We start from the raw sequence: 15,937 nt of genomic DNA, 5'->3' as shown, positions 1-15,937 counted from the left end.
ATCCCTCCTCTAACTCCATTTAAACCCCAGGTAGTTAATATCCTTTAGAATTATATCTTGTGGTGTGATAGACCCAACACCAAAGTAACCTCTCTCCCAAGAACAATTTCTTCAGTGATTTTCTGCTCCCTACTAACCCTGATTGAGAACCACATGAAACTGAGATGCATTCAATCCCAAAATGTGGAGTTGCTCTATTATAGGACCTTTATTTCCCAGAATATCTTTCTGGGTTTGGCCCTTTAAATTCAGCAGAGCCAAACAGCTGCAGCCCTCAAACGGTCATTTGCAGGTGGTATGTTCTAGTTCCATCCCTCTTTTCCACCTACCAAGTACCTGTTGGGTTTCAGGCATTTGGAGCTCTTGGATGAACATGGGCAGTTCACATTCACTGCAGTGGGAGCGACATAACCATCCACGGACATATCTGGGCCTTTACATGATACTGTACATAGCTTAGAGAAAGATACACTATTCAATTGAGGTGTGTTTATCAGTGCCTAATACAGAATATGACTCTTTCACAAACATATTTAAATATACAATTGGTAGACATTTAAAAAACATTGAGAAAGGCAGCTGTTCAAAGCCTAGGCAAATATGGTTCTGCAGCTACAATACCAATCTGGCAGAATCACTGGAATAGTCAGACGACATCTACAGTAGTAGAAAAGTAGTTGAACCAAAGTCTCAAGTTCGAACATCCCTAAACACTGGCCACATTCAGATTTGGATCTGAACTATGCAGCTAGAGCCCAATTTTGAAATCTGCATTCAAGACTGTTCCAAAAGGCTTAATGCAATACACGTTCGGAGAGAACAAAAATCTATTTGAAAGAAAATAAATCACATTAGTTAGCACATCTACTGCCTATAAGAAATCATTATGACTGCATGTGATAACAAAATTCGCAGTACACTTGGAGATTTATGGCACTGTTTATTTTGGTTCAAAATATATTGTGCATTTTACATTTTTGTTTACACTCCATATGCATTTTAATCACTTGGCACAGAAAGAGTGAGCCGTGAAAGCTTGGAGAAGAAAGTGCAGAGTGGAAGTTACCAGGCATTCTGAGTAAATTTAAATTCGATGTAAACCAGAATCTTTAGTGTCTCCATGCAAGTTATGTCAGTCAAATACACACCAGCAAGAGAAAGAAGAGGAGGGAGATGGAATATACAGATGTGGCCCTCTGACTGCCCACTTAGCGACCCAGAGCTTCTCTGTTATCTTGAGGATGGACTACTAGACCCAGAAGGTGGACAACAGAACTGGTGGAGAACATTATCTTCCCTGCCAAGGTGGGCAAAAAAGAAAAAAGAGAGAGAGAGAGAGAGAGAGAGAGAGGAACAGAATCACAAGGGAACAACATTAGGAGAATTCAGCTACAATATTTAAAAACAGTACAGCCCCTCTGTAAGCAATGGAAGGTAGCCCAGTTGCACTGCTCATAAGAATCTTTGGGAGAATATACATGGTGCTAAGTTCTGGGCCTCATTTTCAGTAGATTTCATGCAATAATCAAAAGACAGCACAAACCCATAAATGGTTATGCCATTAAAGACTGTTTGAGGTGGAAAGCTTTGTATCAAAGTGTCTAGCTACTTTTTAGAAGGGTAATTTCTATTTTTACCACTAGAAAAATTATTTCAAAATGTACAATTCATTGAATTCCTCACTCTGCCCCAATCTATTGTAGGGATAAAGGTCCTTGGTTTTAACTGATCAAAGAGAAAGATTCCATGAGGACTTCCAAATGTATTTAATTGAAAATATAGGAGTGGAGGCATGATTTTTTTACATGGTGATTTACGTGTAGAAGTATTTCTTACAGATAGGGCTGTACTCCTTTTTCTTTTAAGCTAGGTAGAACTCTGTCTTCAGAGTTGCCAGCATCATGAATAGTGCTACAAATCAGAAGTTACATATGCTATTAAATTACAAAAGCAATCTGGAATACCTACATCTGTAATGCTATATTGTACTCTATGGTGGGAGGAAGTAGAGGAAGGGATGCCGGCTTATCAGGAAGCTTGCACGATGTCCCTTCTTTACCAGTAACACCACCACCAGTGGCCATTTTCTTTAACTATATAGCAGGCTAAAGAAGAAGGATGGAAAGGAATACAATGAAGGAAAGATTTGGAGTAGCTATTAAAATAATCTACCAATTGCTTTTAACAGTCTATTGGCGGTGAATGTATAGATTACAGTTTTTCCATACCTAGATCCTGTAGGTCAGAAGGTGGAGAAATTGCAAGTATTATTCTATTTTTATACTAGCTTTCCTGTGCAACCTGGCAATATAAACAGAATGAAAATCATATTTACTGGCACTGAAATCTCTTATTACAGAATATATTGTTTGATTAATTCTTTAGTTCTCTGTTTGGAATTTCTATATTTTCTCGGGAGCCATCAAAATTATGAACTTCTGCTCCAGTTTGCATGAGTCGTGTCATTTTTATCATTCTGATCTGTTTGAAATAATATGGTCTGGCATTTAGATGGAATTTTAAACAAGAAAATTACAACACTTACAAATGTGTTTCAAAGTCATAGTTAGCAAATTGCTATTTCGTTGGAATGAAGATACCTTCCCAACAGGGTTGGCTCCAGGCACCAGCTTACCAAGCAGGTGCTTGGGGAGGCCACTTCCAAGAGGGGCGGCGCGTCCAGCTTTGGCAGCAATTCAGCGGATGGTCCCTCACTCCCGCTCGGAGCGAAGGACCTTCCGCTGAATTGCCGCCACAGATCGCGATCACAGCTTTTTTTGGGTTTTTTTTTGTTTTTTGTTTGGCTGCTTGGGGCGGCCAAAACCCTGGAGCCGGCCCTGCTTCCCAACAACTCCTGGTGTTTTGTGAAGCCTTAATAAGCTGTCATTTTAGCCACTCAATGTATTCTGTGAAATGTAGCTCATTGGACACATCTGTATCTGCGATAGAGCTTTGGCTGGAAAACCACAGCAGGACACCCTCACTAGTAGATTGTGGTGTTGGGGGTCTCCCAGAAAGACAGGGCATTCTAGGACCAAAAGACATTTCTATGTGAGATTTTACAGAGGAGTTTGGTGTATTTTCTCAGAGACTAGGATATATTGTGCTTCTGTTGAATGAGGGAATGAATCTGAGGGTGGGAAAGGTATTTTAACCTGAAAAAATGAGTAATGTTTCATTTGCAGGAATCTAACAAAAATGGATTTTCCCTGATTGTGCTGACTGTGCAAATATTTCACAGAACTCTTTGGGAAACTGATTGTGAAAAGGAAAACTGCCACTTATACATCAACAGCTAACAGCTAGGCATTTGGTTCATTATTGGATGGTGGATTTCCTTGTTAACCATTACTGTAATATTAGGCTACACTGATTACTTCTGGCACAGGCAAAAAGGATGAGCATGATCAATCCTTCTGCTATTTTTGATGTTGTGGTTTGTTACACATTAGCCAACATTGCTGGTTAAAACTGAAAAATTCTGTATTGAATTTCAGAATAAGTACGGAATTGTCAGAAGAATAATTTTACCTCACAGAGGTGCTGATTAAACATTATGCAGGCAGAGAGTGCAAGAAAATCATGGGGTTTCTTTGGTACTATAACATCCTTTGCAATATCTTTTTGTTTTCACAGGCATCACTGGGGAAAAAAAAGAAAAGAAAAGGAAATCTCCAATTTCAAGATTTTAGAAATCATCTTTGGACATGACAAGGCATCTGGTTTGAAAATATCAGTAATGAAAGCTGAAGAGGGTAGATGGAGGAGTATGGTTGGGAACTGTTATTTCATGCACAACAAAGCAAAGAAATAGTATTCATATGAAGAAACAGATCAGATCAAATGGAATTCAGCCTTTCAAACAGTTATTTCAATGTCTTTCAAGCATTAATGTTAAACAAATCTGTCCAGTTGTAGTAATATGTACATGCTTATATACACACATATGCACATATAGTACAAATATGTATATACAGGTATATTTTTCACACACACACTCTTTCTCTCCTGGTTATCCTCCAATTTACACTGAACCATCACAGCTTCAGTATTGATATGTAAGGCTCTGTGTTTGTCACAGAGGTCGCGGAAGTCATGGATTCCTGCGATCTTCTTCAGTGACTTCTGCAGCAGCTGGTGTGGCTGACCCCAGGACCACCCGCTCAAATGGCCCTGGGGACAGCCACACTGACTGTTGCTGGAGCGATTCTGCAGCCAGCCGCTCGGACAGCCCCACAGCCAGTTGCACCAGCCGCTGCTCTGGTGACCCCAGGCAGTGACCGATGCGGCTTGTGATGTTGTGCAGTCTATATGGTTTTATAAAACCATGATAATAAGTGAATATAATCTAACTGGGATAGTTTTATAAAGATTTGATAATAAGTGAATATAATGCAACTGGGATATGCTTCATGCAAAAGGTCTCTTGTAAGGTATTATTACAAAGCTTATAATCTACTGTGTGAGATCATCCTATTTGTAGAAATGTACCACTCTTGTATCTAAAACTAGAAATATAAAATATAACTCTGAGGGCCTGTTGTAATTATGTAAAGTGTGGGCCATTAATGATGGTTTGGAATCTTGATGACTCCCATTAACGAGGACCATTGTCTGCAGATGGCTGTGTTTACCTGTTAGTCTTCCTGTATATGTGTGTGCTGGCAAGTGGGTAATGAAGTCTTGCAGTGACATGTGATCATGTCACCTGAACTGGAATCCATCTTTAACCTGGTGCTTTTCCAGTGAGGGGGGGTGGAAACCCAGAGGGACAAAGGGTTCCCGCCTTATGCAAAAGATATATAAAGGGGTGGAAGAGAACAGAGTGGGAGAGGAGCCATCATGAAGAATCACCTAGCTACCACCTGAGCTGGAACAAGAGCTGTATCAGGGGAAAGAATTGTGCCCAGGCCTGGAAGGTGTCCAGTCTGAGAAAAACTTACTGAAGCATCTCTGAGGGTGAGATTATCTGTATTTAGTTTGATTAGACATTAGATTTGCGCATTTTATTTTATTTTGCTTGGTGACTTACTTTGTTCTGCCTGTTACCCCTTGAAACCACTTAAATCCTATTTTCTGTATTTAATAAAATCACTTTTTATTTAGTAATTTACTCAGAGTATGTATTAATACCTGGGGGAGCAAACAACTGTGCATATCTCTCTATCACTGTTATAGAGGGCGAACAATTTATGAGTTTGCCCTGCATAAGCTTTATGCAGGGTAAAACGGATTTATTTGGGTTTAGATCCCATTGGGAGTTGGGTATCTGAGTGCTAAAGAGAAGCACACTTCTGTGAGCTGTTTTCAGGTAAACTTGCAGCTTTGGGGCAAGTGATTCAGACCCTGGGTCTGTGTTGGAGCAGATGGGAGTGTCTGGCTCAGCAAGACAAGGTGCTGGAGTCCTGAGCTGGCAGGGAAAACAGGAGCAGGGGTAGTCTTTGCACATCAGGTGGCAGCTCCCAAGGGGGTTTCTGTGATCCAACCCGTCACACGGCTGGTCCCAGGGACCACCTGAGCAGCAGTCCTGGGGGCGTCGGGAGGAGCCACCGCTCAGGGGCTCCTGGCAGCAATCCCAGGGCAACCGGAGCAGCAGCTGGCCCCAGGGCTCCTCCCCAGTGGTGGCTGCAGTGGCAGCAGGCTCTCAGCGCTTTCTCCTCCTGCAGCTGGAGTGGTAGTGGGCCCCTGGGGTTCCCCCCACCATGGCTGGAGTGGCAGCAGGCCCCTCAGGTCTCCCCCACACACAGCTGGTGCCGTGGGCTCTCTCCCCCACAGCATACTCCCTTACAGTACCCCCTCCCCCCAAGATTCAATCAGGGGTATTTATGGTATAAGTCATGGGCAGGTCATGGGCTGTGATATTTTGTTTTTTTGCCCGTGACGAGTCCATGACTTTTACTAAAAATACCCGTGTTTAAATCTTTGCCTTAATCATGTGTACAGAAGCTTGAGCACCCTGAGCAATAACATGTGCATTAAGTAATTACATTCAACAGACCTGGAAGTCCCTCCTTTTACATGAGTAGAGTGGCAGGCTGAATCCACAGCTTGCGAAGGCAGCCATTTAAGGATCGAATTCAGTGACTGTGCAAACAGTCATGTAAGTTGAATGGCAAAATAACATGGAGCAATTTTGCAGCCAGTGGCTGTACAAAATCAATGTCTATTACAACTGGTGACCACATTTAGCTCTGGCTCAGTTCCTAATTGAAGCCTGCTTACAGCAGGGCTGAATTTGAAATTTGACTTGTAATGCTGGGAGAAGCGTATTCCCCTTCAAACAAGGGGTAGGCTGCATTATTTTAGACCCTCTGTGATTTATTTTGTCTGCCATTCTCACCCGCCAGCGTAGGTACTTCACCTCCCCAGGAGGTGGTAGCTATGTCAACGGGAGAAGCCCTCCCATCGACACAGCAGTGCCTACACCGGGGGTTAGGTCAATATAACTGCGTCACTCAAGGGTCTAGGTTTTCCACACCCGAGTGACAACGTTATACCAACATACATTTGTAGTGCAAGCCAGGGTTTAGTGGGTAAATGATAACGCTTCTTAGCTAAATAAGGATAAATAATAATGTAGTACTTAGCTATTCCATAAATTACATTACTTTGCCATTTACACTCAAATTTACATAATCCACTGATGGCTACGGGGCAAGCTTCTATGGAAAGTGTACCCTCTTAACTATAGAGTGCATCTGGTTTTAAACCTCTCCCCTATTCTCTGCGAAATCAAATGATTGTTGCTACTATTGAACAGCAGTTTGTTAACTATTCAAATTGTATTCTGTTTACAATCTGTTTCTTAGTATGAATGAAAAAAGGACAAAGATGCAAGGTGTAGGGGCTAATTTGAACACAAAGGAACAAGCAACAAGCTGGAGTTGGCATCATGTATTAGCTTACTTTGATTTCTCTTTTTTATATTACAAAAATGTAAGAAACATCTTGTATTATTCTAGTGTACATCGAACAATGTAAAAATGAGCAAGCAAGGAATTACTGCAATAGTTACAGTTATTAAAAATGCATTATTTCCTTATTAACAATTTAAAACAGATGCCAAGGTTCATCTTGGCTAGAAATAGAACTGCTGGGGTGAATAAAAGATCCAGCAATTCGCTAACAGCAAATCAGAGATGCTCCAGATTTCACTGTAGTGCACTCATTAATTGTTTCTCTTTCAGAGCAAATTTCACTTTTAATTCTGGGCTACAAAATCAATCCCCCTTTGTGCATTTTCTAAATAAAGCTGAAAACCTAAAATTAGAATTAACCATCCATTCTCGGTTTTTGTTTTCTTTCCAGTGGTTTGTATTATTAACAAAAATTGAAAGATTTAAAGCTACATTAAATGTTATTAAAATATATGCAAATGTAGGGCCCAATTTGTAAATGTTCTATAGGCTGAGTTTCCACTATCATCAATGGGAATTCCATGTAGAGAGCACTTACAAGATCAGGGCTGTAGTTTGCATATTATTTATTGAATAAACTGTATTTATATGGCTATTACATTATAATTTCATACATCAGGAAGCAACATCTACAACAACTAATTACTTGGGGCCAGACTCTGATATCCTTACTGTCAATGAAGGGATATCAGAATCTGGCCCTTAATTCAAGTCTCAGATAACTTTGGACTTAGAGGTAAGCTACTAGTTGATTTTTCAGTTCAGGGCTCGAACCGAAAAATCTGAAAAAAATTGTTTCATGTTGACCAGAAACAGAAAATGTTCAGTTTTTTCTTGCTGAATTGGGTGGGTGGGTAGGGAGCAATTGAGGTCAAATAAAATATTTCATTTGATATAAAACAATGCTTTTTTCTTTTTGCTTTTGGGTGTTTTTTAAACCTTAGCAAAAAATCTAGCTAAATTTGAAAATTATAAGTCATTTTGAAATGAAAAGTCACAACAGTTTGTTTTAAGAATACTGAAATAAAATGTTGCAATTTTTTCAGTTCCCCCCCTCACTTTTCTCATTTGAAACTATTCACTCAATTCAAGCCAAATTTGCATTTCAGTCAACCCAAAACTGCATTTTTCAGCAAAAGGCTGTTGGTCCAAACATTTTGCCCAGTTCTACTTGGAATCAATTGAGACACTGCTACTAGCCCTGAGTGTGGGGTGGCTCAGAGTTCCCTCTGCCAAGGAAGAACCCTGGGAAGGAATTGAGACTCATAGTCCCCTTGGCTCCCTCCTGGGGAAGGACTGCTTTGCTACAGATAGGGTACAGAACACTCCCAACTTTAGCCAATGGGGCTGGCTGGGTGTAGTGTGCTGAAGGGGTAGGCAAAGCTCCATTTACTCTCCACCCCACCCTACCTACTTTCTCACAGCAGAATCGAGGGAGAGGAGAGAGTTGCAGCCCTACAGAGCATGCATTCTTCCTGTGCCTGGAACCATAATCCACCATGCAGGGGGCTGGGCTTACATGAAGTAACTCCTCTGCATATTAAGAGTCAACCTTGCCCTTAATGTTCTAGGGTGAGGTATTCTAAAGGACTCAGAGTTGGCCTAACTCTGTTTCCGATAAGCCAATGGTAAAACTCCTTGGGCCAGATCATCAGTTGGTGTAAATTGTTAGAACTTCTTGACTTCAGCTGAGCTATGACAATTTACACAAGTTGAGAGTCTGACCCCTTGACTTCGATGGATATAGTACTAGGTCAACAGCGAGTGGTTTCAAATATCCCATCCCCCACAGTTCTAAAATGTACATGTTATAAGATTGCTTTAGAGCCCTATGAAATAACCTACATTTTCTGTACCTTGCTATACAATATTAATAAACTAAAAATTAATTATATATGGTTTTCCAGTATTTAAAAAAAATGATTGAAATAAAAAAATATTCTAACCATATCAATTATGTTTAATACAGGTGATCAAAATATTTTAGTAGAAAAAATACATTAGAAAATGTGTAATAAAAATCCCACCCAGTCCTTTTCATCAGTAGAAGGACAGTGTCATTATCCTCATTTTCCCGATGGGGAAACCGAGGCACAGGAGATGAAGTAATCTAAGATTGCCCAGTAGCCCTGAGGCAGACATGGGAATAGAAACCAGTGCAGTGCTCTATACAATAGGCAACACTGCCTCCGTATAAAAATGTGTATTTTAAAACCAAAAACATTAATGAGGTTAAGCTACAGATCTAAGGGACTTTAGATACACAATGACATGTGGGTATATATTAATTAGAAACAACAACAGAAATGGCAATAGCACCAATACTACTGTTGCTAGTAAATAACCCACTTCCAGAAAGTTTTCCAAATATGGTCAAGAAACTAAAACCTCTGTGGCCTTCAATCTATTCATTTAACACAAAGGAAAATTAAAAATTCATGAAGAAATGAGAGGTGGAAACCTGCACATTGTCAGGACACTTGTCAGCACAGGATGAGGTGCACAGTCATTGTTTACAACTGGATTACAGATTTGCCACTGCCAAACATGGAGTGAGGGTACTGCTGATGAAAAGAAGCCAACACAAGGAGAGATGGACGGAGACTGAAAATTTGAAAGATGGAAAGCATCCAACACATGCATGATCAGGGATAACAAGCATGTGAAACAGAGAAAATAACAAAATGTGTTTGTGCATTTACAGATTTAGGATTCATTGCTGGTTTACTTCTTTCCTTATTACCAATACAAGGTGAGTAGAGGGTTTTTCAGCACATACTTCTAATATTTTGGTACAAGTATTATTCATGAGCTGGCAATTATCACTAGCTAATTTGATAGTAGAAGTTAAATAAAAGACAAGCTATCCACAGCATGCACAATTTCTTAATAGTGTCCATATGTTTAAATATCTTCGATAACTTGCCCTATTGTTTTTCTATAAAGGTCACTGGAGTGTTCTGCTGGGGGTGTATAAATATTTGCTGTCTACACTTAAACAGAATTTCAAAATCCACATGCACTACATCTAACTAACTGGAACAGTTAGCTGTACTGTAGGGTATCGTTCAATCCATGCAGGGCATGATCCTGCCAAGTGCTTCCTATGAGGTTCTGAATGCCCTCTAATTCCGAGTTAAAAAGGAATCTTGCAGGATCAGGCCCTTACTCCCCGGAGAGCCAGACATGGGCTTATTTTACACACAGTAACAAAGTATTCTGGGGCAAAGAGGTTCACATTTTTCTGAACAGTGCTTCTTACTGTAAATTAGGGGTTAAAGGGAGAATTAAATGATTTAATACATTTGTCTTGTGAGAACAACCCTAGAAATGTTTGTTTTTCCTTCTCACAGGGAATCTAGGGAGACTTGCTGCCTATGATTTATAAAGATAACTTTACTCTCTCTCATTCAGCAGTGCTTGAGAGAAATCAACAGACGCAGGACTGTCCTACTGGATTTAAAATTTATTCAATATAAAATCTATTTTGATTTTATCTAATGCTGTGTGAGGCTTTATATCAAACTGAGAATAATTTTATCATATAAGATTATAAAACCAGATCTCTCTTTAACAATAGTAGGTGGGAGGACCATATCTACTCTTACCTGTACTCTGAGTGTGTGGCAGGGACAGTTAGCTGGGTATGGTACAATGGAGCTGGACAGCAAAACTGGTGCAGAGTATTTATAGACCTACGACACAAGGAAAAACACAAAGTCAAAACACCAAGTGTCTAGAAAGGGGCTTTTTAGGGAAAGGTAGGTACTAATAGGTATGTTTGAAACTTTCCATAAGTTTGAATGAAATTTGAAGAAGTACAACTGTCAACTCTGATTCCCAGAAAATAAAGGGGAATAGTCCCAAACTTATGTATACATCAAGAAGATTATGATGAATTATTGCAACAAAGAGAAATTTTGTTGCAAAGAACAAAACAAAACAAGAAAAAGGTGCTAATTTATGACTTTATGTCTTTGCCTTGTCATGTGGAACAACAGAAGCAAAGATAATGGAGGTTAAGGGTTAAAATTCCTGCAGAAATATAAAATTTCAAATGTTTTAATTACTCTGCACCAGTCAAGCTGTTTTATTGCTATTTATATTACAACAGTATTTACAGATGTGAGGAGGAGAATGGGATGCATATGTAAATAAATGAACATAATACCTTTAAACTCTCTCAAGGCCCAGCCGCTATAAATAAATTGCACCATAATGCTTTGTAAATCTGATAATTTAACTTACTGCAGGTGAGTTGACATTTGAATTAAAAGAAAAAGTTCCTGAAATCAGTAATATAAATTAGTTATGGCCACATGTTCAAAATTAAGTCTTATATCACAATAAAAACCAAACATTTTGCATTTCATAGCTCTTTATTAATAATAATTACTACTACTACTATGGATCAGTACATTTAACCTAGTAAAATCACAGCTAAGTAAAAGGTACAAGGCAACACAAAATGCCACAGCCAAAGAAAAATATGAACAATCTATAAATGATGCACAGCAGTGCTCCTCAATATTTAGTATTTGTCTAGGGAAGCATTAAACAAGGTTTAGTGCAGTAAGTATTGCATGACGAAACAAGCAAATAAAATTTCCTGAAAACAGCATTCTGGAAACTAGATAAAAATAATGAAAAGTCAACCCAATATTTCATATCTCCTGCAACATCTACATGGAGAAGATGTGCCTGCTAAAGAGATATTCTTCCTCCAATTTATTCTAAAAAATAAAACATATAGACTATTTATTATTAGTTAAAATATAAGTCATCCCTGGCCTTCATTTCGTTTGCTCACAGCATTCTCCTGAGTGTCACAAAAGAATTGCCTTTTTTTAAAGGCTCCCTGTTCTTAAAGAGAGTCCTATGAGGTCATCCTCTTATAAGATCAAAAGGAGTAGTTAAGCAGAAAAATGCCACACAGTCTTTCTTCAGAAAGAAAGGAGTCAGGCACTAATCCTTTAAAGATGAAGGTCGAGTCGCTCTGATCCCTGCTGCCAACAATTGTGTCAGCAACTTCAAGGCCAAGGTGAGTGAGTTTTTCCTGATTAAGGTTGGCAATTGAACTCCCAAAAGAACTTGACCCTTGGGAAAGAAATAAAAACATTCATCAAACAACCTCCATGCGTGTATTTGAAGAATAATCAAGTGCTGTGGGAGGATATCTTTCAATCATGGAATAGATGTTAATTGATAGCAACTTCACAAACTTAAAATGGAAAAGAGGGAGGAGAGATTGAAGCAGGAGTAGGGGGGGAGAGGACATTCCTGGAGAAAATGGTTATTAAAAGGGACACATCAAAAAGCAGAAGAAACATTTCATAAAATATTTTTTACAAGTGAAACATGGGTTTATTAGAGGAAGTGGGCTTCATGCTTCACAGCGCAAGCATGGAGTGTTGCACATATCATTTGCAAGCCCAATCCTTATAGTCTGACTGCGGGGCAGCAATGCAGATGGCCAAACATGTGGTGGAGAAGTGCACAACTAGAAGATTGGAGGGTGGACTGCAACACCTTGCAGCTGTTGATGACGCAGCAGTCAAGTGGCTGAACAATCTAGATACTGACTTGTGACGCATAAAAGAGAGAGAGAATTGCATGGTAAAAAGTAATGGCCAGTATAGGGAGCCTGACCCTGTATCGATGAGAGCACTGCTATATGGCCACCAAATTTCTCCAATCTAGAAGCAAAGGCAAGGCCAAAGAGGGACACCAAAGAAGGACATATGTGCTAAGTGCCCCTTTTGCATGCAGAGGTTTGTGCTCATTAACTCCATGTCTTCTCAGACAAATCTATTCTTCACCCTGCCAATATCTTATTCTTGAGAGTGAGGGAGCAGGCATACATGAGGCTTTGGACTTTGTTCTGCCCAGTGCAGAGAATTTTGCACACTGCTTACTCATAAACAGCTTCTGCTGACACTTCTGGCAGAAAAAGAAAAACAAAAACCAACCACCACCACCCAAAGTACTTGCCCCACTTTGGCTTCCCCCTGCTCCAATAGTTCCAACTGTATAGACAGGTTTTTTTCCTTATGCTCTCTGTGCTTCAGTTTCCCCATCTGCAAAGGGGGTTAATATTAATCATCTACTATCAAGGGGTTTTGGAGGCAGAATATGTTTGTTAAGTGCTTTGAGAGTCTATATGAAAGGTGCATTGTAAATGCAAAATACAGTTATTGTATACAATGTATAGGTGCTTCCTGTAGATCAGGTAATAACCATATTGAGATCACATAAAATCAGAGTGAAGAGGCATTTAACAGCTGAATGGGAAGCATGGTATTGTGGTAGTCCCCATTAGTTGTACCGAGATGAAACAGTAACAAATTGCAGAATTGGAATTCAGACACTCTGCATTTTAATTACAGACGAAACCAAGTTGCAGTGTTCAGATCCAGATTTAGATCTCCACTTTCCAAGGCCTCAGGATGTTAAGATCCATGTTTCTGTTTCAATTCATTTGCACCCATAGAGGCCATCATGAAGTTCAGAGTCAGATGCAAAGTTCTGGCTTGTTGGATCCAGGGATTTGTTTTTTTAAACTCATCTCTAGTTTTGAAGAACTGACACCATTCGAATTCATTCTGAGATCAGATACTATGATCCCAAGACTGACCCCCTGACTCCAGTTTTACCTAATAGAACTCCATGTTTCATTGGTATAAGTGAGATCAGAACCAGATCCTGTATGCCGTCAACCAAATGCTGTAGCATCTATTTTTTCCTCCATACATTACTGTTTATAGCAGTCCAAGTAATAGTCATTTGAATACTTAAATTATGAAGTCAAAAAATGTAAGTTTTACAGTAATTCAACGATTTCCATAGACTTTTGAAATAAATTTGTATTTGAAATAAAGTCTGTGATACAGTTTCTAAAAAGTAATGCCTAAAACGACATCTGAACACATTTGAATAATTTGAGTTTTTAATCACCTTCCCCCTCATCTGTCTGCAGAATCTAAAATGTTTAGTCCTATTAAGTTTGCCTTATTAAACGCCGATCTATGGTCTTCAAAGTTCTATTAGAGAGTTGATTGAAGATCTAAATACAGCATGGGTACCTCAGCACTGACTCAAGATAATGCTTAAAGACTGACAGATGCTTATCCTACCAATTTCATTTTCTAAGATGTTTTTGTAACATTCCAAAGGATGGATGCCATGCAATTCTTTTTAATTCTAGTCCATTTATTTCAGATCTCCACAAATTCCCAAGGTTCCTTTGAACTGAAAGCTTTGCTTGTCACCTAAAATATTTATATTCTTTTACAGATTTCTCCTTCAAACAGACCTCCCAAATAGTAAAAATATTTCCTTTCAGAATAGTATCAATTTTAAGAGATGAGCCAATGTTGCAAAGCTTGTATACAATTTCAAACTTAGCCAAAGCTTGCAAAAGGTTTAAATCTGGGGTTTTGGCTCAAACCCATCTCTATAAATTCCCAGTATGCGGACTGTAAATGAATTCTCATATAGGATACCTTCGTATTTCACTGTGACATTAACCAGAGATGCCACTCTCACCATTAATTTTTATATTGGCACTGGAATCTTCGCTTCAATCTACAGATAACATAAACAGAAATAGATTCACAGAACATCATATTAAGCTTTAACTACAGGCAGCTGATGCGGTGCCATCTCTTTCAGATCCCCAAGTCTTTGGTGTGAAAACTCCTTTGTTTAGCAGACTCTCAAATGTTAGGATACAACATAAACTAGAGGAAATCCAGGGTATTAGCTCTAAATTGCTTATGCTTTGATGTGCTATTTTCTTCCCTTACTTTCAAAGTAAACCATCTCTGCAGATATTGAATATCTTCTTATCCCTCATAACAGGGTGACAAGGTAATTTTGTCAAATGGCCCTATTAGCAAGTGTTGGTACCCTGCAAAGATATGCTACCTGATTCCTCCTGAGAGACTGGAGCAGGTCTGGCCTGTTTACTCCACCTGGGACATGAGGAAGGTGAGAGTAGCTCTTTGGTTAGTAAGAATTAAGGTCTGGGACAGAGCATGTTCTCTGCAGGGAAACTCTAGGAGTAGCTCAGCTTTCAGAGAAAGTTGAGAATATGTTTTCCAGAGATTGTTTGGTGTTATCTGAAATACCAATACAGACAAACCATAGGACGGAGGTAAACTGTTAACTATACAAAGTGAATGTAGACCATATTCAGAGAGCAGGGTGGGAAATCCAACTGCTTACATACCTTTTCTTGCACTTATAAAGTGTGTTTTATTTTTGTTTCAATTATTGCTACTACTCCTGTAAGTATTGTAAGAAAACCAATGCAATTATGTCATTGTAAATCATTATGAGGGCCTTGCAAATTTCTTTCCAGCAAAATTATCAGCTATTACACATGAGTAGAAGAGACCATTGGTTTAATATCTCATTCCATGGAAGGCCTAATAAACAGTGGGAGTTACTCTAGTATTTGGTACTGTACTACAGTATTAACACTCAGCATAAAGTCCAAGTCTGGTTGGGAAAGGTATTCTTATAAAGATAGTCTTTCTGGAAGAGTGCCCTCTTTTTGGAAATTAGGTCCATCAGGTGGGTTTGGTCATCTTTTACATGGCAATATTATTGCATGCAATTTATTAATTGCTGTGGACTGCTCTATTCCCAATATTCTTGCTATTCTTAGGGGATATCTTGCTATTCAGAAACTCTCCCCCACTGACTCAATGCAAAGGACCAGCAAAATACTTATGCACCACTTAAATCCGAATTTTGTGCTGGCCCTCTGCACAGAGGCAAATTTCACCTAGTCAATGTTCTGTTCAAGGTTACAAGGACAACTGCAATTGTTTTGGCAGCAAGGACCTCCCTTTCACTGTGTGAGCTCTTTTTCCACAATATATTTTGCAATTTGACTCACTTTGGATGTTATACCTACACTGAAAACCTTTTTATTAATTTAGCTTTTTGTAACTTACTCAATTTTGTCTCAATACATATCCCAATGGCCTATTAGTCCTCTCATTTCTTTAGTT

The 15,937-nt window shown here is 39.1% G+C and overlaps 1 protein-coding gene across 6 annotated transcripts in view; it reads right to left on the bottom strand.

The window, feature by feature from the left end:
- IQSEC1 (IQ motif and Sec7 domain ArfGEF 1) overlaps positions 1 to 15,937 on the bottom strand; it is a 685,614-nt gene that overhangs the window by 272,293 nt on the left and 397,384 nt on the right. For 4 of the 6 annotated variants that reach the window (XM_054034025.1, XM_054034026.1, XM_054034034.1 and 1 more), the window contains one exon: positions 10,526 to 10,612. The exons of the other annotated variants lie outside the window; for them this stretch is intronic. In XM_054034025.1, the coding sequence (XP_053890000.1) occupies positions 10,526 to 10,612 (87 nt within the window). The remainder of the gene's footprint in view (positions 1 to 10,525; positions 10,613 to 15,937) is intronic. 6 annotated transcript variants of the gene reach the window in all.

The sequence above is a fragment of the Malaclemys terrapin genome, chromosome 7 (assembly GCF_027887155.1).
Source record: "Malaclemys terrapin pileata isolate rMalTer1 chromosome 7, rMalTer1.hap1, whole genome shotgun sequence".
Classification (NCBI taxonomy): Eukaryota; Metazoa; Chordata; order Testudines; family Emydidae; genus Malaclemys; species Malaclemys terrapin.
The sequence above is the reverse complement of the archived record's forward strand: the minus strand, read 5'-3'. Positions and strand labels throughout refer to the sequence as shown.